Raw genomic sequence first — 27,181 nt, 5'->3', positions numbered from 1 at the left:
GCTCATTTTAGGAATGAAACGAAAAAGAATGAAGCACTTTCAGAGCTTTTATACGCACATCCTGGTTCTGTTAAGTCATAATGTTTCCCCTGACATCTTGAAGCCAAAATGTCTTGTAGCATTGGTCTGTAGGTTTGATAGGCCATTACTTAGCATTAAATGGTAATAAAGCTCAGCTGTTGTTTTATCATACCCGCTGGCACGCCACATAGAACGACACGACCAACCGCATCGTGTAACTATACACATCACATTAATGCGATCTAAGCTGATTGTTTTATTCACTATTTTACACGTTTATAGCTCTCTCACACTGTTTTCCTAATTACCGGCACTTTAGACTGGCTGTTAGCGCCTGTGCCATATTCTTTTTCGCCTTCGGTTTTATCTCATCTGTTTGTTTTGTTTTGAGATGGTTGTGCTGTAGTGGGCACACCCTGATATTCCTGACAGGCTTGCGTGTTAGCGTTAACGTGGTGAGCCTTGCAAGCGTGCATGCTCCACGTGCCTTGGCCACGTTAGGACACAGGTCATTTCCCCCATTAAGAGGGTTAATTCTGTTCCCAGAGCTGTACCTCTGACATGACCACTGGTTCCATCCATCATTTATGAGCTTTTGTTAAACCACAAATTTGTTCTGCTTCATTTTGCTGCAGGGGAGCAGGTACAGACTCCATCTGCAGAGAGACTCAAATTGCAGGGGCAGAAACATTAACATGTACATTACATTGCTTTTTGTTATTGTTATGTCACTTCCAGACACTTCTTCCATCAGTACTAAACCTAGGGGTAATGTTTTATTTTAGAAACACTGCAAAAATCATTTTCGTAATCATTTTTAGAACACAATATATATATATATATGTTTTCTTATAACATGATGTATATACATGAGAAGTAAAATTGCATAAAATAATGAGAGAATATATCTTGAATTAAGTTTACTTATATCTTTATTTGTTTACCCCTTTAGGAAATATTTTGTCTGGTTTTAAGCATAAATATAACCAAATTTAAACCAAGGTTTAAACATAAAAGGAGAGAAAATGTCTTTTTTATTAAGGCACTGTTGGGTTGATGTGAGGAAACCGTGTGTTTTATTTAAAATTGTGATCTATCTTCTTTAAACTATAAAAAAGAAAGTGAATGAATTTTGTACTGAATACAGGGAAAACAGGTTTAGTCCAAAACTAAAACATTTTGTGCACTAGCTTTAGCTCAGTGCAGATTGTGGTGCTGCTATTGGCTTGTAATTGTTATTTGCTTTGGATAAAAGCATCTGTTAAATGATTCAGTGTAAATGTATCACAGCATGTGCCTGTATTTTGTGTCAAGGATGAGTGCATGAGCGCAGTCTTGATTGGTGTCTTTCAGGTGGGGAACCTTGGCCTCCTCTTCATGCTGCTGTTCTTCATTTATGCTGCACTGGGGGTGGAATTGTTTGGAGAGCTGGGTAAACACACACTACTCATCTTTTACTCCTTTTGATGCTTATTTTCACGCCAAGCCCTTTCTCTCACTACCTCACTGGTTTTATGTCTGTTCAATTCTTTTGAATTCAAAGCTGAATTTGGCATTACTGCATAGGTAACATTGAGACAAAACGTTTAGGTCATAACAGACATTCACAAAATACAGACTATGGCTTTATCTGTTCCCTGCAGTATGCAACGAAGACTACCCATGTGAGGGCATGAGTCGTCACGCCACCTTTGAGAACTTCGGCATGGCATTCCTCACGCTCTTCCAGGTCTCCACTGGTGACAACTGGAACGGCATAATGAAGGTACAAAAGAACAAAAAGCCATAGAACTATGAGCCTCACAAGTAAACTTGTATTTTTTGAGGAAAAACATTCCAGGATTTCTCCATATAGTGGACTTCAATCGGGATCAATGGGTCGAAGGTCCAAAATGGAGTTTCAATGCAGCTTCAAAGTGCTCTACACAATCCCAGACAAAGAAATAAGGTTCTTATCTAGCAAAACGATTGGTAATTTTCTTAAAAATACGTAATTACTTTGAAAAGATCATGCATGATGTAGGCAGATATACCAACCCAGTGTTTACAAAGGGAACATCCAAAGAAAGTCAAACGCCCTTTACAAAAATGTTGGACTATTTTAAAGTTGCAGGAGAAAATGAAATGGAGTTTTCTGCCCAACCCTACCTTTTTGAACCGGAGTACACAGATGAAGAACTAACCACACATGACCTTTCCAATGTGATTACTGAAAATGACTGATCATTTCACTAGATAATCCTTAGCTGGGATCATGTAGAGCTCTTTGAAGCTGCATGGAAACTGCAATTTTGACCTTCAACCCGTTGATCCCCATTGAAATCCTTTATATGGAGAATAATCCTGGAATGTTTTCCTCAAAAACCATAATTTCTTTTTGACTAAGGAAAGAAAGACATGACTATCTTGGATAACATGGGGGTGAGTAAATTATCAGGCAATGTTTATTCTGGAAGTGAACTAATCTTTTAATAAAAGTATACATTTATTTAAAATAAATGAATTGTACAAATCTTAATGATCCCAAACTTTTTTTTAAGTTCTTTTTAAAATGGTTCTTTTTAAGAACGGTTCACTGAAAAGTTCTTTGGGGAACCAAAAATGGTTCTTCTATGGCATCACTGCTAAAACACACTTTTGAAACTTATTTTTAAGAGTGTAGGTACACAGATGACCATAAATGGCAAATTGCTAATGAATATTAATTATTCAGCATATTCATTCAGCGGCTAATTTTTGACCATCATACGCTCATGTTTATAAGCTAAACAGCCATTCTTGCTGCTCGTTTTAAGGAGCTCAAATGAGCTGACGTATTTAATTTGATATCTTCATCCCTACATCTGCTACTGTTGTTCCTGGGATTTTGTAGATTAGTGGATAAATGCATGGATCAGCAGTTCAAAAAACCAAATATGGTTTAGATTTGAGTAGGAGGGGTTCAAGACCACAATAAACAGAGCCATAATTGCATTCGGCTTATAGTGCACCAGCAACAGGAATACATTTCTGTGCATTTTGTTTTATTATTCCACCACTGTTGTCACTTTCTGGAACTGAAGAGAACTGAAGCGACTGCTCAGCAAAATATTAAAAATAACAAATTCCAGTGCTGGATCTGCATTCATTATAGCACACCAAACAAAACCGAATGATGTGAAAACTTGCTTCGTCTGTATTAGATATAACATTGCCATTTCATAAAGTGATGTGAACCAAATCATGCGCTCATTATAAGTGACATCTATAATTAGTACCAATTTAAGCACAGAATATTCAACAGAGGAAGTTGACAACTAGAAGACACTTTAGAAATATTCAAAAGCAAAACGCTTATGATTTCTAATGTTTCACCACAGTAAAGAGACCAGGATAGGTTGCCATGAAGAGTGCTTTGAGCTTGAGGTAGCAGCTTATAAATCAACAATGTCACAGTCTGTTCTCACCATTTTTAGCATTAGCTTTATTGTTTCTCTCATCCTCCCTGTGTCGTTCTCGTCTCTAATACACATGTCTTTGAAGAATGAGTCCTTATCAGCCTGTGTAAAGACAACCTGCCGCGTTTCATCTCCTCTCCCTCCAACCTAGCGTTTATATGATAGGTATATGATGGAGGGACTACCAGCTCAGCATATTCAGCGCTGTAGTAAAGTGCACCTGAATAAATGAGAACACATTGGTGCGATATCGATGTGTACCGCCCCGTGCACACCAGAGGGTGTGTTTGATGGAGGGTGACAAGCTCCCCCCATTAAGCACACACACAATGAGTTTTATGGTTGACAGAGGCTTGCAGTGGTCTCCTAGCAGCTAAAGCACCATAATCAAAGCTGTAAATTACAACCTAAGTTCTTACATACCTGCAGAGAAGCCACTGCCTCCTTGAACCCCAACCACACGCCTGAGTGGCCGAGCAAAATGACTGCCATAGCCTGCATCCATCTGCCTCTCAGTCACGACAGCTTTGGAGAAAAAAAAGAGAGAGTTTATGTTATATCAACATAAATCAGAATGCAATTGGCATTCTGGGATTTGTTCTTATTGTCCCTATAGCTCATGCTAATCAAACCACAGATGATAAGAGGAGGAAAGAGAAGACAGTTGTTACACTAAGTACTGATTATCTGCCGCCTCTAGGAAGTCGAGGCCATGGAAAATGGTTTTATCAGTTAATGGCTAGTTGTTTGATTGATGTAATTAGTATTATTTTCAGAAATGGTTTTCAAGTGTTCAGTGCAGTCAAATTGCTGTTAAAGAACCGTTTTTTAAACAAGTACATTTTGAGTTTGAGACTTCAGACACAATGTACATTACACAAGTTAATGTTTTAATGCATCTTAGTAACACTTGACAATAAGGTTCATTAGTTAACATGAAGTAAGAGTGAACAATGCTTCTACAGCATTTATTAATCTTAGTTAATGTTAATTTTAGCATTTACTAATGCATTATTAAAATCACAATTTGTGTTTGTTCACATTAGTTAATGGACTGTAAACTAACAAGAACAAACTGTATATTTTAAACAGTGTACTAAATGTATTGTTCATTGTTCGTTCATGTTAGTTAATACATTAACTAATGTTAACAAATGACACCTTATTGTAAAGTGTTACTGCATTTTTTAATAAAATGTTATTTAAAAAATATTTGAAATTGGTAATGAAAAAAGGTAATTATGATTTTTAAATATCACAGTTGTTTTATGTCCGAATGCATCGTGATACTTTCTGGAACCGATTCTAATATTTGTCTTTAACTGCAGATGGCGCTCTAATCTAGTTTTTAACAAGCACAAAGAAGATTGTTAAAGAGCACTTGTGTGTTTGGCTCAGAATGCTTTTATGACGCAAGATTAATGTAAACACTGCCCACTGTGAACACCCATGAAATTCACTTTAACCTTTTTGAACTTTATGAATGATTATTTTATGTTCAACTGTGTGTGTTGATTTGGAAGCAAGCAGAGTATGGCTATTTCTAAAGCATGCAGTGCCATCTGCTGTTAAAAACTAAGCTCAAAACCGATTAGAGAGAATCACGATGCAGAATAATTTCTCGGTTTGCAATGCAACGATTTATTTTCCCAGCTCTAATACCTAATTTGTCCAGTCAAATTAATTGAACATAACTTTAAATATCTTTATGGTAACATTTACTCTGTATTCATTCTTGTAGGACACTCTTCGAGAATGCCCGCCAGCCGAATACACCTGTAATCCCAGCCTACAATTCATCTCCCCGCTGTACTTTGTGAGCTTTGTGCTCACAGCCCAGTTTGTTCTCATCAATGTGGTGGTGGCAGTGCTGATGAAACACCTGGATGACTCCAACAAAGAAGCCCAGGAGGAGGCAGAGATGGATGCTGAGATCGAACTGGAGCTGGCCCAGGGAACGCTCTGCTGCATCGGTGGAGGGCCGTCTGCAGTGGAGAGGAGCGGTGGGGTGCATCAGGGTGCTGGACCCAGCTCTACTGTTCCACCTCACTCCCCAAACATACACCCAGGGGCCCACGAGCCCAACAGCGCCAGGAAACTCTACTCACCGGCCCAGGTACGATGAACACACACACATAGTGATGGCAGTGAATGGATGGATGGACTGATAAACAGATTATTGCTGGAGGAATGCATTCATGAATATTATGATTCGGTTGGATGAATAGATAAGAGATTGGGTGATTGAGCAATGGATTGATGAATTAATAATTTGGTTGAAAGTAAGAAGGATAGATCATCACTGTGTTGATAAATGGATGACTAATGGATGATGGATGCATTATAGATATGCACAGATTGATTGTAGATGGAAGAATTTAGTGATTAGGAAAAGGTTTGAATAAATAGATGGTCAAATTAATGATGGATACTAGATGTGATTGATGATTGGAGTGATAACGGATAGATAGATTGACTGTTAATGGAGGAATGAATTGGTGAGTATGTGATTTGGTTGGATGTATTCGTGCATGAATTGCTGTAGCGAAGAGTCATTTTAAATCACATTTATGGTGTATACATTTGAGGTCAAAAGTTTACATACACCTTGCAGAATCTGCAATATTGCAATATTAATTATTTTATCAAAATAAGAGGGATCATACAAAATGCATGTTATTTTTTATTTAATACTGACCTGAATAAGATATTTCACATTAAAGACGTTTAAATATAGTCCACAAGAGTATAAAAAAAATAAAAAATAAAAATAAAATTACCCTGTTCAAAAATGTTCATACACTTGATTCTTAATACTGTTACCTGAATGATCCACAGCTGTTTTTTTTTTTTTTTTTTTTTTGGTTTCATGAGCCCCTTGAACCCATGAACAGTTAAATTGCCCACTGTTCTTCAGAAAAATCCTTCAGTTTCCACAAATTCATTGGTTTTTTAGCTTTCTTGTGTATATGAACCCTTTCCGACAATGACTTGATGATTTTTTGAGATCCATCTTTCCACAATGAGGACAACTGAGGGACTCATATGCAGCTATTACAGAAGGTTCAAATGGTCACTGATGGTCCAGAAGGAAACGTGAAGCGTTAAGATTCCGGGGGTGAAAACTTTTGAACAGAATGAATATTTTAAATGTTTTTTTTTTTTTTACTTTGCCTAAATGTCATATTTTTTTCATTAGGTACTGCCCTTCAGAAGCTACAGAAAATACTTACATGTTTCCCAGATAACAAAATAAGTCAAATTTACCCTGATCTTTAAATTCCAAAACTTTTCACCCCCTGACCTTTAATGCATTGTGTTTCCTTCTGGAGCATCAGTGAGTATTTGAACCTTCTGTAGTAGCTACATATGAGTCCCTCAGTTGTCCTCAGTGTAAAAAGATGGATCTCAAAATCATACAGTCATTGTTGGAAAGGGTTCGACTGAAAAAAATAGCTAAAAAAATAGTCTCAAACACCATCGTTTCCTCCTTCTTATATAAAGCTAGTGTTTGCAAAAGACCACCGAAAAATAGGTCAATTCCAACATAACATAGACTATTGCGCAGTAGCCCCGAGATCGTTAATAGTTACGCCTCCAACATTTACATCGCCCAATCATCATTAACGTCAGTACATCACTAAAATAAGGCAAGCCACTGAAGGGACACGGTTAGCTTAATGCTAGCACTAGCCTGTTACATTGCAGTACATAGGATTTCACTTACCACATAAACAGAGAGATGACTGCGCTGATGATGGTGAATGATGGAGAAATAACTGCCTGATGATGACGAATGATTTACAGATCCCGAGCATCAGTAAAGTATCAAAACTTGTGCTGTAAGTCCTTGTGTCGCTGCAGTATAACATTACACAGAGCACATGCAGTCACTATAGTGAGAGTAAAATGTCGGCGATTCAAAACGGCAGATTCAACAAATCGCATATTAAAAGCGGCTAGAGCTCTGTAATTAAATATATATTTTTATCCATGTGCGAGCTATTGAGCTCTGTGAAACAGCCAATCAAAGCAGAGCTCATTAATATTCATGAACCTTCCAAATAAGGCAATAACGGAGCATTTCATTCTAGGGCCAAATCCTAGCGTTGTAAATGGACCTGTAAAACCATTTCTGGAGATTTTTTGCCCTTTCCTGTGCCAGATATCAGAGAACAATTTAAAATATTGTATAAATGCATTCTATGGCACCTTTAACTGTTCAGGACAAACAAAGGGACTCATGACTAAACAAAAAACACAGCTGTGGATCATTCAGGTAACAACACAGTATTCAGAATTAAGTGTATGTAAACTACTAAATCATTTTCTCTTGTGGACTGTAAACGTCTTTTATGTGAAATATCTAATTTATTTTGCAGATTCTGCAAGGTGTATGTAAACTTTTGACCTCAACTGTATATGGTAAAGTGACCCAAATTTAGCAGTGTTTACAGTACTTTAGATGAATAGGCCAACACTGCTTAACCACAGACACTGCCATATTCTCCCCTATAGCAGAATCTCTAGCAATTGATGCATGGTTTACCATCATGTGGTATCTACAGTACCATCATACCTAGCCCTGTATAGATGCATGGATGATTTTTGAATGTTCTGTATGAGTGTGCCTGGTGTCTGTAGTGTTTAGTAGCAATCATTTGCTAAAAAGGGCAAAAGAGGCATAATAAGGAGGAAGGAGAAGCCACAGAACGAGACGTTTTCATTATAGAGCGACGGGACTCGCCCCAGCTTGGGTCCTGTCACCATGGCAACACGTTGTGTAGGTCTGCAATGCTCTCTTAGATATGTAAACACACTAAACTACAATTAATCACCTTTTGTAATTAAGTTAAGGATCAAATGATTAACTGTTGAGCCAAATCCACCAGGAAGGAAAAGTTCCGCACATGCATGACTGAACTGCTAAAAACGGAGCACTGACAAATGTTGTGGTGCACTCGCGCAGACACACACACGCACACACACACGCCGTGATGACTCACTGTCAGGCAGCTATTGTGGAGCTATAATTGTCTTTACCTGTCCATTTTTAGCTTCTGCAGCAGATTATGTAACTGCAGAGAGAAGAGGAAAAGAGAGGAGGAGGACAGAGAGAGAAAGGAACGGAATGCTAATTGAAGGGTTGAATTCATTGCAGTGTTAAGCACATGGATTTAGTTGTGAACCTGGGTTTGTTTATGTACCTAATTGTCAGCGTTTGTGCATGCTCACGCATTCAGGTGTATATTGCCGTTACATATCATTATATTTCATTTTACACTCTGAGGAAGAGTTCAGATTGTTGTTGCAGTGTTTTTATTTTATACAAATTGGAGCCTGAAACACTTAACGATTGTTTTTTTTTTTTTTCTTCTATATTTTTTTTTTAACAAATGCTCAGTGAAAGAAGTGCTTCGTCTTCAGAAAACCTTAATTATCGTCTCAGGAGGTCAAAACAAATATTATATGAGCTTTCATATTTTCTATTAATTTTTAATGAGGTTTGCAAAATAAGTAGTTTCAATGTAATAAAATTAAATAAAAAATTAAATTAGGTGGACGAATATACAGATATACATGTAGAGACTAGCAACATATATTGCTTTTAATTTAATTAAAGAAAAGTTACTTTTACTTGTTTTGTTTTTTGTTTGTTTGTTTAGTTTAGTTTTTTTGATGGATGAGCTGTTTACCTGTTGTCAACATAATTTGTAAAAACTGAGAAGTGAATCAAATGATTTACTTGTCTTACCACCATTTCCATTTGTTTGTTTACTGACATTTTATTTCTAGACAGTTTTAAAAAAATGTTAGTTTTTGTTATGGATTATATCTATGGGCACCAGTTTCGCCATTAAATACAAAATTATAAAAGGTAATTGCAGCTTTTTATCTCACATATCAGAATTGTGTAATACAAACTTTCAGTTCTGACTTGTTTATATCTCGCAGTTTTGATTATTTCTCAGAATTGTGACATTATTTCTCAGAATGGCAAGTTTATATCTCTCAATTCTTACTTTTTTCTCAGAATTGTGAGATATAAACTCACAGTTGTGAGTTATGAAGATCAATTCTGAGGGGGAAAAGACTGATATTTTCTCAGAATTGTGAGATACAAACATGCAAATGTGAGTTATAAAGTTTTAAGTAATAAAGTCTTTTTCTCAGAATTGCGAGATATAAACACAATTCTGAAAAGAAGACTTTGTAACTCAAGACTTTTTTTAACTATTTTTCAGAACTGTGACTTTGTTTCTCATAATGGCAAGTTTATATCTCTTAATTCTGACTTTTTTCTCAAAATTGTGAATAAACTTGCAATTCTGAGAAAAATCATTTATAACTCGAGAAAATATTTATCAAAATTGTGACTTTATTTCTCAGAATGGCAATTTTATATCTTGCAATTCTGACTTTTTTGTGAATTGTGAAATATAAACTCGCAATTGTGAGTTATGAAGTCCAATTCTGGGGGGGGGGGGGGGGGGTTAGTTTTATTACGTTTCTGTAGGTATTATATGGTAACATTTAAAATGTGGAAAATTGCTAAATATGTATTTTTTTGTTTTAGAAAATTAGGTAATTTGATTTATTTTTTATTACAATTAATTGAATTGCAAGAGAGGATAGATCAAAACTGCTTGTCATGTCTAACATGTTTACTTGTTTTCAGAGAAAAAAGGGGGTTTTGGTGCTTGATGCTGGATGAAAAGCAGTATTGGATACCATATGGGTGTACCATATTCATGAAAAGTGCCATATCAGTCCAGATAGCTGTTGCTTTGAAGCTGTTGGTAATCTTTCAAGCAAATGCTTCCATATTTTCTCCTTAGAAGTTTAGTCTAGTGAATGGAGCCAAACAAGTCTCCAAAACTCTCAAAAGACTTTTATGATACCCTTATGTCTCATGTCTTCAGCTGTCGCAGTGCGGACACATGCACTGAGCCCCAGTGCTGGTGTTAGTTTATTTGAATACTAAGATCCAAAGAGACAGATCACTGCCTGAAGGAAGTGATGTCCCATACCTGTTCTGGGTCTCGACTCGATAGTGACAAACACACACAGACGAACACAAAACCACAAAGGTGCACACAAACACCACAGACTAGACAGCAGAGGCTTTCCATGCAGTGAGCTCAGTCCTTATCACTACCTGCAGGCTCAGGGCTGAGAGATGGAGAGGGGGAGACAAAGAGAGAGACAGAGACAGAAAAGAGGTATGCATGACAGTCAGCAGAACAGGAATTGGGAAAAACTAGTTTGACTTCAAGCAGAAGCGATGTCAGCAGATTGAAAGCATTTCATCTCCTCAGACAGAGAGAGACAGCAGAACGGAAGAAGGTTAGAGACACAAGGAAAGCAAATGTGTCATTAATGAGCTTCATTTTTGCTTAGGTTTTATCTTCACACATGGTCAGCATTAGAGTTCACTAAATTAATTCTTAGGTTTTTAATATTGGATGTTAGGATGGATATGTATACATACCAGGGGCGTTTCCTCTGAGGAGAAAAGGGACACAGTTCCTCCTCAAAATATTGGATGAGAAAAAAAATTGCAGAACAAAAATAAAACAATGCCAATATTACAAAATAACATCAAAAAATGCATAAATCAAATTCCTTCAGGTAAAGTTACAGCAGGAGTCTGCGTCTCTCTCGCCTCCCCTGAGCCCATTGAGTTTTAACAGACCTCCTAAAGCATGCGTTGGGTTTGTTGGGGGGTAAGAATAAATCGGGGAAAGTCACTTGAGAGAAGGCAATGCCTCCATCGTGATATGATTGGATATGACTTATTACTATCGTCTGTGATTGGTGCATGTAATAAATCCCACCTCTTGTGTTCATGTGCGTTCCATGTTTGCAAATCTGTCTGAATGTACGATATAATGACATTAATGGGAAGACTAATTTTTAAAAAGTAAGTAAACAACTGTCACACTTAGATAATAACCACTTTGCAACCACTTTGTTATGTCAAAGTATGACTTAAAATGACCTGAAAACATGATCTGTGGGAGTTTTTAGTAAGTAATGAGCTTGGTGAAATTTAAAAAGTAAATCTGTGTCTGTGAGCAATATTTACAGAGCTTTGATGACTGATGATCAGAAAAATTCGATTTTAATTAAAAAGAATTGCTGAATATAAGTTCACAAATACAATATATTGTTTACATAGTTACTGCCTTAAGTTATTATTTTGAAATAAATGTAAAATGCTTAAAAACACTAACTTGATGAGATTCATGCATGGCTTTAACAAAATAGAATATTGATTAAATTGTGAAGATAAAAAAAAAATTGTTTTTTTACTACACTTGTAGCACTTTCTTGTAATTTACTTTTATTATTTACCATAATTATAATTAGAATGTTCCTGTTCCTGCACTGTTCCTTATTATTTTTTTGCTGTTCTTACTGTATTTATCCAAAGATAAGCTGCTTTGGCAACTGATTTGGCAGTTCACACACACTGTTATTTGTTACACCGGTAAAGCTTGCTAAAACTGAGCAGCAGATTGTGAAAGAGAGGTTTACGTCCTGAGTTCAAGCGCAGTTCAGTGTGTATTTATAACAGAACATATTTTAAATGCAGTGGGAAGTCACCTCCCACTCTAGACATCTCTTCTGAATTGTGCCTTGCGCACTGACACACTGACTGCAGCATTTCTGCTGAACAGCTCCTCTCATCCTCAAAGCACTTCAGCTTTTCTGGTCACACTGTATGTCATGGCCAAGAAAAGAAAGGTGATTTTGAGTGATTTTGGTGCTGTCGAGTATGCATATTTGATTTTTACAGTATCCATGAAAAATGGGTAACAGAGCTTTTCAAGTCATTATGCCTTGTTATTTTGGTTCATGTGTGTTCGAGTTGCATTATGCCTTTTGTTATTTGTGTGTGGTTAATTTCAGCAATGTGTATTATTCAGAATTTAATTAAACCTTCGCAAACAGTTTGATTAACAGGCTATCTGACCAATCATAATGGCAAATCCAAAATCTTGTCAGACAAAAAAAAAATCAAACAGGAGAGCAGAATAACTTCAGTGGAATTAAACTTGAAAAATTGTGTATTGACATCCTTCCGCGGTTAAAATAAAATACATTCTGATGTTTATTCATGTTTATTAACCTGTTCTGTCTTGTCTGTCTTTGTGTTGTCAGTTTCCTCTTTGTTCTGCAATGTATTTTTCGCTGAATGAGAACATGATGTCAGTGTTTGAAAGCGGCATTGTTTGTCGGACATAGCAACAGTAACTAAGGAGGGAGGGTTTTTGTGATGGTCAATTGAGGCAGCAAACAGTGATGGATGAATGTAAAGACATATAATTCAAATTAACTAACTTCAAAGAAAGTCAAACTGAAGAAAACCAAAGTTTGTCAAGGTATACTTTGAATTTTGACAGAGACTTTTAAAAAGTTTTAACAACTTTTAAAGGTGACATAGGTTGCCTATTATCCACAAGTTGGTATGATTCTTTAAGGTCTTCGTGAAATGTCTGCAACATACATTGGTTAAAATCAAAACCACTTTGTTTTTTGAAGTTTAAAAAGAGGAGTGAATGGATTTTTATCTTTGTGTCCACACACTGCTAAGGCACACTGTGTGATTTTGAGATCCATCTTTTCACACTGAGGACAACTGAGGGACTTAAATGCAACTATTTCAAACACTCACTGATGCTTCAGAAGGAAAGACAATGTATTAAGAGACGGGGTGAAAACTTTTTGAATTTGAAGTTCTAAAGAGCAGTATTAAATGAAAAAAAAAAAAGATATTTATGCAAAATAAGAAAAAAAATGTACACATCTTCATTTTGTTCAAAAGTTTACACCCCTGGCTCTTAATGCATAATTTTTTCCTCTGGAGCATCAGTGAGCATTTTAACTTTGCATATGAATGTCTCTGTTGTCCTCAGTGTGAAAAGATGTATCTGAAATTCATACAGTCATCGTTGGAAAGGGTTTAACTACACAAAAATGCTGAAAAACCAAAGAACTTGTGAAACCTGAAGGATTTTTCTGAAGAACAAACAAAAAAGTATTAGGAATCAAGCGTTTGTAAACTTTTGAACAGGGTCCTTTTTATAAATTAAATTATTATTTTCTCTTGTGGACTATATGTAAATGTCTTTTATGTGAAATATCTTTTTTAGGTCAGTAGTAAATAAAAAAAATTGCTTGCACTTTGTATGATCCCTCTTATTTATAGTTAACATCTTGCAGATTCTGCAAGGTGTATGTAAACTTTTGACTTCAACTGTATATGCAAACTGATTTTGCAACTGATATCCCCTTTAAGTTTGAAGGATTATAGGTGATAGATCAATAAAAAGTAACTTACATTGCTGCAAAAAAATATAATAAATGCTTTTTTTACTTTATCAAAAAAAACTGAAAAAGAACGTGCTACACAGTTTTGCACACAAATATGTGTGTACGTACAGCTAGTGAAGGAGGCTCAGTGTGAGTTAATGTGTCGGTCTGGGAGGAAACAGCATGTGCTGATTAGGTCCCCAGTAACACATCATTTTCCTCATGATCAGCATTGTGCAAAACCGCAGTTGTAGTCAGCAAGAGGGGAAAAAGCCGAACAGACTAGAGTCAGACTATGCCTTGTATCACCTTGTATCGAGTTCACGACCGTCTCTGGTTGATTCATCTACCTGTAAAACACAACCTTCAGAAAAGTGCGAAACCGGCAGATGCTGCTTTTCCTTCAATTCACACCTGTTCGCGCCATGTGTTGAGTGATTTGCCACCGGGAAGCCGCCAGAAAGCTCATTAAATGAGATGGTTTGGAGGTGTACACGCTCTTGCACTTAGATTTATGGAGACCTGTGATTTGAGGAGCGCTGAGGTAGCCATATGCTGAGACACTGATACTCCCATATGTTGAAATGTCATTAAAACTACATCCCTGCCAATTATACAACATTTCCCCGTTCCATCCGGCTGATACGAATTATGACCCACGCCAGCACAGGTGAGACTGTAACACCCATAAATGTGGCACTCGTGCTCAGAGCCGTATTGAAAATGATTGTTCTCGCCGTGACCGCAGCGCCCTGTGCATTGGCCGCAACCAGACCCAAGCGGGCCATTATCTCTGTGGGTCATGGCTGGAACCATAAATTGGTTACTTAAACCTCTGGACTACAGAGGTGTATATGATCCTGTAACACTGGGCACTGCTAGGTGCTAATCTTCAGGGGATAATAGCAGCCTGTGTGCTGGTGTCAGGCCTTAAGTGTGAAGTCTTCCAGTCAAACTCTCATTAGAAGTGCTGAGGCTTTTAATGCAAAGGCTTTTGTTAGTACTGTTTGTTGTACATGAGAGGTTGCTTGCTAATAACCAAGTGCACTCCAAATTTAGCAAGCAGGCCAGCTTGATCAATTTTCATTCAACTCAAATTAGTCATATCAACTTAATTGTTTATTTGTGTAGGAAATCAAAAGCCTTTGGCTCCAGCAAGCTGGCAGTGACGCAAACAGCGCAATCACCTGGAGAAATAAATGAATGTTATTAGATAACGCTACATTATGATTGTGTTAGATTGATCCTTCAGTTGACTGCTTCCTAAATTGTTCTGTTGGGTAAACTGAATATTGTATGGTCAGATCTTTATTCCCTCTCCCGGGAACGTATTTTGTTCATACTTACGCAACATTTATCTTGATATTAGCAGTGAGTGATGTGGCATTTATGAGGGAAGCTAAACTAGACATTGATTGATGCGGGCGAAAGGTTTTTGTTTACGTGTTCAGAGCCCTCAAGTTGAGCCAAATTTCAAAAAACTTTCGAGGTGCCTCAGACGTGTTTTCGAACTTGTATCGCTTTGAATTGTTTCCCACAAAGGATTTTGCTGAGCGGATACAGTGTGTGAGGAGCGTGTGACTGTGAAACTTATGTGTGTGCAGGTTTAGCCCTCTGCGCAGCTGCTCTTTGAAGCTCTGTTGCTGTAAGGCTCTTCTCAAGCGCCGTCATTAAGACCAGTCCTGTGACAGTGAAGGAGACCCTTTCTCTGACCCTACCCTCTCATTAATGTGTGTGCGCACATGTGTGTATGTGTGAGCGAACACAGTTAGGTAGGATGATCTATTTTCTAGTGCAAGGACCACCTCAAAATGCACTATCATGCACAGTATATCAGATATTAGAATTTTTTTTTTATGCATTTATGTTTATTATTTGCTATTCACCAGCCATAATGTTATCAGCTTATTGTACCATCCAGAATTATAATATTGTGCATTCCTTTTAGATAAAGGGATAGTTCATGCCAAAAAATGAAAATTCTGTAATTATTCACCCTTATGTTGTTCCAAACCCATAAGACCTTTGTTCATGTTCAGAACACAAATTAAGGTATTTTATGAAATCCGAGAGCTTTCTGGCAATGCAACTGTGCACATCTGTCACACCCTCTGCACGTTCCCTCAGCCCCAATCACCACGATCCTCCACCAACCAGCCAATCACCACCACAGCACACCCGTGAACCATCACCAGAATTCTAATCACCGTCACCTGCACCAGCAATCACCACACCCTTCAAATACTTACCTCTATCACTCACTCACCGGCTGGTATCGAAGTTGCATGGACGCTTCTCTGTGGATCTTCTCCCCCTCCTGTTGTCTCTCCTGTGCTCCTCGTGGATTCTTCCGATGTTCTCCTGTGCTCCCCGTGGTTTGCTCTGATGTTCTCCTGTGAAACACGTTAATCGTGTCAAAGGGAAGTGACTGTTGCTAACGCTATAATCCTTATGAACTTGAACTCACCTGTTGTGTTATGTTTGAAGATTTGACCACAGAGACCTTATTCACCCGATTGCACGTGTGTTGAACTGTGCACGTTTGTTAATAAATACCTTGAAAGATACTCACCTTCTCCCTTTGTGTGTGGTCGTGACAGGATACCAGCCCAAAAGTATTAACTCACCGCGTCACTCATGGAGGCGAGCGCCGCTATCACCGAAGACACCCCCGACCCATTTTCGGATATGGTAAACGTCCTTCGTCAATCTCTACCTGCTGCTCCAACGACGATTTCCAACACGCCCCTCTCTCGCCCTATGAGTTATTCCGGAGACCCGGGTGGCTGCAATGGTTTTCTCCTGCAAAGTTCCCTCTATATCGAAGCCAACGCACACCAGTTTCCTAACGAAATTTCTAAGATATCTTTTATGATTTCCCTCCTCACTGGGCAGGCACTTCAATGGGCAGACGCACTCTGGAATTCACGGAGCGACGCTTTAATCTCCTATAATGCTTTCGCTGCCCACTTCAAGGACGTGTTTGGAGCTGCGCTCACTCCCCTTTCCGTACACGATGAACTGATCACTCTGAATCAAGGTGCGTCCAATATTCATGAATACACCCTGCGCTTCCGCTCCCTAGCGGCCACCAGTGGTTGGAACCAAGTCGCTCTCCTAACAGCCTACCGTAAGGGGCTTAAACCCCAGATCCGCAAGCATATGGTCATTTACGATGACAACGTACCGCTGGAAACCTTTATTAAGAAGGCAGTAGGCATCTCTCAACATCTCTCAGCGTGTCCTTCTACAAAGTCTGTACCCAGCTTCCCTCCACTCCGAACACCGTCACCCCAACGAGATGCGGAGGAACCTATGATTACTGACTCCTATCGCCTGGATCCTGCGGAGAGGAAACGACGAATTAATAATCGTCTGTGCCTATATTGTGGAGAAGCCTCTCACTTCATCAGTGCCTGTCCAGTCCGCCCGCCTCGTCCAATGGTGAGTACCGTATCTATTACTCCAGCCATGTCTCTCTTACCCCATATTACCGCTGAACTAATAGTAAACTCTCGTACTCTCCCCATCTATGTGCTCGTGGATTCCGGAGCGGCTGGCAACTTTGTTTCATCACACTTCATTGCTAAACATCGAATTCCCACCGTTCAAAATGAGGTCACATACCAAATTACCACAATCCAAAACTCACCATTGGGCGATGGTAAGATATCTCGCCGGACCAGAAAAGTGACCCTCGTCTCCCAACACAACCACCGTGAACATCTGACCCTCCTAGTACTCCCGCGAGCCAACGTGGATGTCATCCTGGGCAGACCATGGCTCATTAAGCACCAACCCCGCATAGATTGGAGCACAGGAGAGGTCCTGGAGTGGGGCAAAACGTGTAAGAACCACGGCTACCATCCTTCCTCGTCGGATGCAGAGTCTCCATACCATCCTATCCCTCTGCACGCCACCACCATAGAGAGCCCTGCCACTCAATCCGCCACCGCCATTCCCCCCGTCTATCAGTCTTTCACCGATGTCTTCAGCAAGGAACGGGCCACACAACTACCACCGCACCGGCCCTGGGATTGTAGTATCGACCTGCTGCCAGGCGCCAAACTACCCCACGGGAAGATCTACCCCCTCTCACGTCCTGAGCAGGAGGCCATGGAGAATTACATCCAGGAGGCTCTCCAACAGGGGTTCATCAGACCTTCCACGTCCCCAGCAGCATCCAGTTTCTTCTTCGTCCCCAAGAAGGATGGCGGGCTCAGACCCTGCATTGACTACCGGGTGCTCAACGACGCCACGGTGAAATTCGCCTATCCACTTCCTCTAGTGCCAGCTGCCTTGGAGGAACTACGGGAAGCCCACATCTTCACCAAACTCGACCTCCGCAGTGCGTACAACCTGATCCGTATCCGAGAAGGAGATGAGTGGAAAACCGCCTTCATCACCCCGACCGGTCACTATGAATATCAGGTGATGCCCTATGGCCTGGCTAACAGTCCTTCCGTATTTCAGAATTTCATGAACGAAATCTTCCGCGACTACCTCCATCGATTCGTAATCATCTACATTGACGATATCCTCATTTACTCACGTAACCTAAAGGAACATCAAGACCACGTCCGCCAGGTTCTCCAACGCCTCCGTGAGTACCAACTCTATCTGAAATTAGAAAAATGTGAATTCCATCAGCCCTCCATCTCCTTTCTCGGATACGTGATCACTGCGGAGGGAGTTCGTATGGAAGCCGGTAAGGTGGACGCAGTGGCCAAGTGGGCGGAGCCCAGGACGGTGAAGGAGCTTCAGCGTTTCTTAGGCTTCGCTAACTTCTACCGACGCTTTATAAAAAACTATAGCCTCCTATCGGCTCCACTCACTTCCCTCTTAAAGGGAGGACGCCGGGTACTACAGTGGACTCCAGAGGCTCAGCGAGCCTTCGACCGTCTAAAGCTGATGTTCACCACCGCTCCTATCCTCAAGCACCCCGACCCTTCAAGGCCCTTCGTGGTGGAAGTTGATGCGGCGGACGTAGGCGTAGGAGCTGTGCTGTCCCAGTGGTCTGATGAACCCCGATCCCTCCATCCGTGTGCGTACTATTCCAAGAAACTCACCCCAGCCGAGCAGAATTATGGAATTGGAGACCGCGAACTGCTGGCAATAAAGCTCGCCCTCGAAGAGTGGCGGCACTGGTTGGAAGGAGCCCAGTTCCCCTTCACCGTAATAACCGACCACAAGAACCTCCAGTACATTCAGCACGCCAAGAGACTAAATGCCCGCCAAGCTCGCTGGTCACTATTCTTTGCCCGATTCAATTTCAACATTTCTTACCAACCCGGCCACAAAAACACCAAAGCAGACGCCCTATCACGTATGTACTCACCTGAACCTACCTCTGACGATCCTGATCCAATTCTACCCCCATCTGTCTTTCTCGCACCCATACTATGGCAGCTGGATGAAGATATACGGGCCGCCACCTTCGAGGAACCTGCACCACCGGAGCTTCCCCCGGGTCGTGTCTATGTCCCAAGCCGTCTCAGACCCCTTCTGCTGGATAGTACGCACACGTCCCCCGGCTCAGGACATCCTGGCAGCAGGCGAACCCTCTCGCTCCTCCAGCAGAAATATTGGTGGCCCAACATGAGCAGGGAAGTGGAACGGTACGTCCAAGGATGTTCGGTCTGCGCCGTTAACACAACCCCACGCCGCTTACCCGAAGGTAAATTACAACCGTTACCTATTCCCCGCCGACCCTGGACACACTTGGGCATTGACTTCGCCACAGACCTGCCCCCCTCTCAGGGTTACACCACAATTTTAGTGGTAGTCGATCGATTCTCAAAAGCTTGCAAATTAATACCTCTCAAAGGTCTCCCCACAGCACTAGAAACCGCAGAGGCACTGTTCCACAATGTATTCCGGAACTTCGGACTCCCAGAAGACATCGTGTCCGATCGGGGACCCCAATTCATTTCCAGGGTCTGGCGGGCCTTCTTCCAACTCCTGGGTACCACAGTCAGCCTGTCGTCCGGATATCACCCTCAAACGAACGGGCAGACCGAACGGAAAATACAGGAAATCTCCCGCTACCTTCGGACGTACTGTTCCCAACATCAAAACACCTGGAGCCAGTATCTACCGTGGGCTGAGTATGCGCAAAATTCCCTCCGTCAAACCTCTACTGGTCTAACCCCATTCCAATGTATTCTAGGTTATCAACCAGCTCTGTTTCCATGGACTGGAGAGTCCTCCGAGGTGCCCGCGGTAGATCACTGGTTCCGAGAGAGCGAGAGGGTGTGGGACTCAGCGCACGTCCATCTCCAGCGGGCAGTACGGAGGCATACGGAACACGCCAACCGTCGTAGGTTACCCAACCCAGTTTACCTCCCCGGGGACCAGGTATGGCTGTCCACTCGAGACATACGCCTCCGGCTGCCCAGTAGGAAGCTGAGTCCCCGCTACATAGGGCCCTTCACCGTGCACTCACAAATCAACCCTGTCACCTACCGTCTAAACCTACCTCCACATTACAGAATCGCTCCCTCGTTTCACGTTTCCCTACTCAAACGCCACACTGAACCCCTGTTCCCTTCCTCCACAGAATCGGAGTCACCTCCTCCTCCCGACCCGCCAGAGATCCTTGGAGATAACATCTACCAAGTCCAAGAAATCCTAGACTCCCGGCGGCGGAACGGCCAGCTCCAGTACCTAGTGGACTGGGAGGGGTTCGGACCCGAGGAGAGATCGTGGATACCCCGTGACGACATCCTGGACCCGACTCTCCTCGAGGAATTCCACCGCCAACATCCCGAACGCCCAGCTCCCAGAGGTCGTGGTCGTCCCCGTCGCCGTTCTTGGGTGCCAGGAGTCACCCGTGGAGGAGGGGGTGATGTCACACCCTCTGCACGTTCCCTCAGCCCCAATCACCACGATCCTCCACCAACCAGCCAATCACCACCACAGCACACCCGTGAACCATCACCAGAATTCTAATCACCGTCACCTGCACCAGCAATCACCACACCCTTCAAATACTTACCTCTATCACTCACTCACCGGCTGGTATCGAAGTTGCATGGACGCTTCTCTGTGGATCTTCTCCCCCTCCTGTTGTCTCTCCTGTGCTCCTCGTGGATTCTTCCGATGTTCTCCTGTGCTCCCCGTGGTTTGCTCTGATGTTCTCCTGTGAAACACGTTAATCGTGTCAAAGGGAAGTGACTGTTGCTAACGCTATAATCCTTATGAACTTGAACTCACCTGTTGTGTTATGTTTGAAGATTTGACCACAGAGACCTTATTCACCCGATTGCACGTGTGTTGAACTGTGCACGTTTGTTAATAAATACCTTGAAAGATACTCACCTTCTCCCTTTGTGTGTGGTCGTGACAACATCAAAGAGTGACAAAGAAGAGAAGAAATTGTTGAAAAAAGTAATTAAAGAGTAAGTAATTACAGAAAGTATTTTCATAGCCTCATAACATTAAAGGGACAGTTCACTCAAAAAGTGAAAATTTGGTGTTCATCTGCTTACCCCCAGGGCATCCAAGATGCAGGTGACTTTGTTTCTTCAGTAGAACACAAACAAAGATTTTTAACTTAAACCGTTGCAGTCTGTCAGTCATATAATGGCAGTCAATGGTAACCTAATTTTAACGATGACCTTACTACCTTTCTGGGTCTTGAACGTGTCAGTTGTGTTGCCGTCTATGCAGGGACATGAGGGTGAGTAATTAATGACAGAAGTTTCATTTTTGAGTGAACATTATTTCATCCAAATGTTATAGAACTAAGGTTCTGAACTGTTCGGACTTAGTGTCCTTCTTCATCACAGATTTTGGAAAAGCGTTCCCAGATCCCCAAATCCCAGTTGATAGCTCTGCACTTACTTTAGTGAGTTATTGTTAATAACTCTGTGTTATTAACTCTGGTGATATGTGTTTGTATCCCAGGAGAACTTGTGGCTGGACAGTGTATCTCTGCTTATCAAAGATTCGTTTGAAGGGGAGATGCTGATGATTGACAACCTCTCTGGCTCCGTCTTCCATCATTACTCCTCCCCACCCGTCTGCAAGGACTGCAGGACTCATCCACAAGAGGTACACTGGAGCTGTGTCAGTGTTTGCACTTTTGAGTTTAAAGAAGTCTAATCTTAAAAACTAACCTACATCCACATCTTCATAATTGAACAGAGAATGCCTTTAAAGGATTAGTTCACTTCCAGAATATACATTTCCTGATAATGTACTCACCCCCATGTCATCCAAAATGTTCATGTCTTTCTTTCTTCAGACAGAAAGAATTGAAGGTTTTTGAGGAAAACATTCCAGGATATTTCTCCATATAGTGGACTTCAGTGGGGATCAACGGGTTGAAGGTCCAAATTGCAGTTTCAATGCAGCTTCAAAGAGCTCTACACAATCCTAGCCGAGGAATAAGGGTCTTATCTAGCTAAACAATGAGTCATTTTCTTTAAACGTTTTGGATGATTTTGAAGTTAGATGAGAAAATTTGTGGTTAAAAAGTATATATATTTGTATTTTTGAAGAAAATGGCAGATATTTCACTGGATATGACACTTATTCCTCGGCTAGGATCGTGTAGAGACCTTTGAAGCTGCATTGAAACTACAATTTGGACCTTCAGCCTGCTGATCCCCATTGAAGTCCACTATATGGAGAAAAATCCTGGAATGTTTTCCTTAAAAACTTTTTGGACTGAAGAAAGACATGCACATCTTTGATGACATGGTTGTGAGTAAATTACGGATAGATAGGTAGATACCTGTAGAGATTTTTTTTTCCTGAGAAAAAAAAACATAATTGAGCCCCAAATCACTATATAGATCAATAGACTGATCAATTAACTGCTGTTATATTATTTAAACTACACACACAAAATCTTTCAATGCTTGTGTGCCATCAGAGTGACGGACAGGACAGGGATAGTTCAGGAAAGAAGTAATTCAAGCTGTAACCTCCACACCTGTCATCCCGCCATTCTGCCAGGCTGCCAACAATGTCAGTCCATCAGTCTGTTTCCTCTCCCCTGTCTCTGCTCTCCATACATCTCTGATTTGCAAGCTCTTCTCTCCCACTCACTCTGTTTGACTCTAAACAGCTTTCTTCTTGAATTACCCAAATTTCTTCTTTGGAAAGTCATCATCATGTTGTCAGACATAAACCATGCTGTCCATAACAATTCAACGTCTCTTTTGGCAGTTTGATCACTCAAACTCAGTTCAACACACTGCAAACTTCACAAAGCCATTAGACTGTCATATAGTTATAGTCTGCAGAAATTCAAAAACTGGGCAAGGTTTTTAATGATTAAAAACCCACTCAATTCTCACAGCTATATAAATTCTTGCTCACAGCAGATCCACATGGCTGAACTAGAGCAGGCGTCTCTGAGATCGGAGCAGCTCTCAGATAAGTCATCCTCACCAGCGCTGCCTGATGACCTCAGCCTGGATGAACAGAGCGTGTACCAGATGGCTGCCAAAGAGGGCAAGGTGAACTTTCTCTCAGAAAAAATGATTTTGTCATTTTGAATGCTCCCCCACAATTATCTCAGTATCTAAACTTTCTAAATGTCTATTTAAAAGCATACACTGAATGGGATTCTTGTTAATATCTGTATTGTCAGTAACTATCATTGACAGTAACAGATGAAAACTCTGCCCCCCTGGAAATGATTTACCTCTATCTGATATCTAAACTGCTGTAATCCCAAACTATGATCCTTTAATTAAATATAATCAGTGAGAATGACCACAGACTCACACTAATTAGACTGAAGAAATCAAATAACTATAAGCCGTTAGTCTCAATCCTGCAGTCTCATGGGGCATGCAGCTCTGCTGCTCAGCCGCTGTAATTCTTCAGCAGACTTTCAACATCTTTAGCTATTTGTTAGAGAAACACCATAAAGGACAATAATGTGAGGCAGATGGCTCAGATGATCCAGCAGAGCCTAATCGTTCTTTAATCTCTTTTACGGTTATAGAGGGAAACCCTCAATTCAGGGAATCTAAAAGTGTTTAGTTTAAGAGACCTGAAAGTCTCCCCAGGATCCTGAAAGCTCATGCTAATGTTTCTCCTCAGGAAAGGGGCTGTGATGAGTGCCTGAATACTGAAGACCCTGGAGGGAGAGGTCACAGTAGGTTACGGCGACCCTCCTGGGTTCACAGCTCCGGGACAGAGGATGGGGCGGCAGTGAATGGAGACGGTTCACATCACAACACACCTGCTCGTCACAGCATAGGTAATGCAGCACGTCCACAGTACCACAGGAATGATACTAGAGAACAAAGCAAGAAAACTTAAAAACCGTCTATGTTTTTAGATTTTAATTATACACTAGAAAAACAGGTGACATAACTTAAAAAGGCAACCTACTACATTAAATTCAAGTTAGCAACTAATGGTGACCTACGAACCTTGTTCTTTCAACATTATATTGACATGACATGGGTCTCTTCAAACTAGAGGTGAACATATAACACACACCTCTCACAAACATCAACAAATTAAATGGATTCAGTGAAAATATGAACTCTGAACCATGTGACAGCCAACTAATATTGGCAATCAGTGTGGCAAAAAAATTGTGACCCTGGTCCACAAAACCAATCTTAAGTACATATTTGTACTTATTTGCAATAGCAATAGTCAACATTACATTATGTTTCTTTTATGCCAAAAATCATTAGGTTATTAAGTGAAGATAATGTTCCATAAAGATTTTTTTTAATTTCCTACCATAAATATATTAAAATAAATATTTTTTATGAGTAATATGCATTGCTAGGAACTTCATTCGGACAACTTCAAAAGCGATTTTCTCAATATTTAGATTTTGTTTTTTTTTGCGCTCTCACGCTTTTCCAGATTTTCTAATTGTTGTATCTCAACCAAATATTGTCCTATCCTAACAAAATATTGTCCTATCCAAGCTTATATATTCATATTTTAGTATAAATGTATAAATTTCAATTAAAAAAAGACTCTTATGACTGGTTATGACAGTCACAATTAAGATAGTACAATTAAATAAATTAAGCCAATGGCATTTGGGAACTTTGGGAACAATGCATGCTAGGAACTTGCAAATCATTGTTCAGTGTGACTTAGGTGTTAGAATTTAGAAAGTTGGGACAACATTTGAACATGTATTTAGCACATTCTTGAGTATCTAAAGGTCAAAGTATACTTCAATTTTTATGCATATGCGACGGTCAGGTACAGTGTGCATGACACAAATTTTGTCACCAAAATAGTATGCATACTATGCGCACTGTATGCTTACTTTAGTGTACACATGCTAAAGCAAAGTATGCTTTGGGCTTAAACATGTTGCCAATAACTTTTGTTAGCAACATGTTTAGAGTATTATTGTTCTACTTCTTTAAGGAGATTATGAACTGCTTTGTTTTTTATTTTGTACTTCTCTCTGAGGTCCACTTATAATGTTATCAAGATTTTTTATAATTTATTAGTAAAATATTCTGTCCTGTTTTGACCCCCCCCCCCCCCCACTGCTATGATTGGCTAATAGTTGTGTATGTTTGACAGCCTACATCCTTCATAGATATGACCCCTTTAAATTCCAACTCAAATCTGCATTCTGTTTGCTACCTTCGTTTAAATTCAATTCAAATTCAGTAACTGCTCTTGTGTGCAGGTGGAGTTCCCTGTAGCAGCAGCAATCAGGAGTACCCAGGGGTTTCTGGAGCTTCGAGCCGCTCTACCACTCCCATCCGTCTCCCTGCTGAATTCTTCCACCCAGCTGCTGCAGCCCTCCCCGCACCTCCAAGAGGCCGACCGGGACACAAACCAAGAGGGCTCAGGCTAACTTCCCCAGCCTCATGGGCATCTCTACGCTCCCCTGGAGCAAACACCAGGCTGCTCACCACACAGGTTTGATCTTACACACGTGTACATATTGTGCTTTGCATGTTGTAATCAATTCACTGCTAAAAATCTTAACCTCTCTGCCCTCAGTATCCATCTCACAGTGACTCCTCTCTGGCTACGGGCAGCTCAGAGAGTAGCCTACCAACCACCATGGAAGAAGGACTCAGTTTCATTGTATCAACCACCCAGCCACTGCTAGACACACTCCTCGACGATCGTGCCAGCCTCTCCACGGAGACCCTGAGACCCAGCCCTCCGGCCGGCCAGAACCTCCAAACTATGAGGGGGCACCAGCGCAGCAAGAGCAGTTGTGAAAGGGACAGGAATGCAGGAAGAACTCGGCAAGACTTCGATGAGGATGTCGGGATGGTACGGTGCGGTTCTAACCAGACGTGCGACAGCCAGCAGCTCTCAGAGACACCGAGCAGCCTGTCGCTCACGTCGCTGCTTCTGCCGAGCTCTCTAGCGCCCCCGTCTGTGAAAAAGTGCAACAGCACGGGCAGCTTAGACCAGGGGACTCTCACAACTCTCACGAAAGAGCCACAGGGTAAGATCACCAGCCCCTGGAAAGAAGGAAGAAGAGAGAGGCAGTCGGAGGCAGCACAAGAAAAAGACGGGGAAAGTACAAGCCAAATAACAATTGTGGGCTCCAGGAGAAATAGATGAAACTTTACCTAGTGTTAGTTATTTCTGAGGCCCACTACTCGATCTCTGTTTTTTTCAGGGAGCAGTTTGACATGTGGCATTCCATCTCAAAGTCTTTCTCTCTCGCTCTCTCTCCCTGTTTTCATTTGTGACCTGTTACCATTTTGTATTTGCTCGTGGTAAACGTCCAACAGGACTGTAGAGAAACTGGATGGAGAGACTTGAGAGCAGTTTGCCCCTTTAGAGCATGACTAGACAGAAGCGGACTTTAAACAACTGCCTGAACAATCAGGTCAGGAGACGACATACCGTACAGGCAAAGCTTTCCGTATGCTGGAATGCTGGGAGTTTTCTTAAAAAGTTAGTAAAAAAAGAAAAAAACCAAAAGTATATATAGAAAAACTGAAAAGATAAAGAGTAAAAAACATTTCTTCTCTAAATGAGGGCATGTTGGGTTTAATGATTTAATGCAGTTACATTGCAAGGATGATTTTAGGATTTTAACTCTTTCAGTATAAACACTTTTTATAGTTTTGTTTTGTTTGTTTGTCATTTTGTTTGTTTATTTGTGTATGTTGAAGAGAGAGAACAATGTTCCTCCTTCAACCTGAAGCTTGATCTATCTATCTATCTATCTATCTATCTATCTATCTATCTATCTATCTATCTGTTTCTGTAATTTTATTTTTTATTTATTTATTTATTCAGATTTATTTATATATTTATTTATTCATGTTTATTTTAAGTATTGTTTATATATTTATTTAAAGGGCAAATGTAGAAAATCTCCTACCTTTTGCATTAGGACATGAAGAAAATATGGACACAAGGACAAACAACAGTCCTCTGCATGATGGAGTCTCTTTACAAAGAAGTTCAATGTA

General features: G+C 40.7%; 1 protein-coding gene across 1 annotated transcript in view; it reads left to right on the top strand.

Annotated features, from left to right (window-relative positions):
* cacna1ia (calcium voltage-gated channel subunit alpha1 Ia) overlaps window positions 1-26,318 on the top strand; it is a 208,455-nt gene extending 182,137 nt beyond the window's left edge. The window contains exons 29-36 of the mRNA XM_073840932.1: window positions 1,375-1,453; window positions 1,665-1,786; window positions 5,200-5,574; window positions 21,687-21,833; window positions 23,111-23,248; window positions 23,841-24,000; window positions 25,420-25,655; window positions 25,740-26,318. Of these exons, the coding sequence (XP_073697033.1) occupies window positions 1,375-1,453; window positions 1,665-1,786; window positions 5,200-5,574; window positions 21,687-21,833; window positions 23,111-23,248; window positions 23,841-24,000; window positions 25,420-25,655; window positions 25,740-26,318 (1,836 nt within the window). The remainder of the gene's footprint in view (window positions 1-1,374; window positions 1,454-1,664; window positions 1,787-5,199; window positions 5,575-21,686; window positions 21,834-23,110; window positions 23,249-23,840; window positions 24,001-25,419; window positions 25,656-25,739) is intronic.
* The last annotated feature ends 863 nt before the right edge of the window (window positions 26,319-27,181 follow it).

Source organism: Garra rufa, chromosome 1 (assembly GCF_049309525.1).
Source record: "Garra rufa chromosome 1, GarRuf1.0, whole genome shotgun sequence".
Classification (NCBI taxonomy): domain Eukaryota; kingdom Metazoa; phylum Chordata; class Actinopteri; order Cypriniformes; family Cyprinidae; genus Garra; species Garra rufa.
This window is presented reverse-complemented; position numbering and strand designations above follow the sequence as displayed.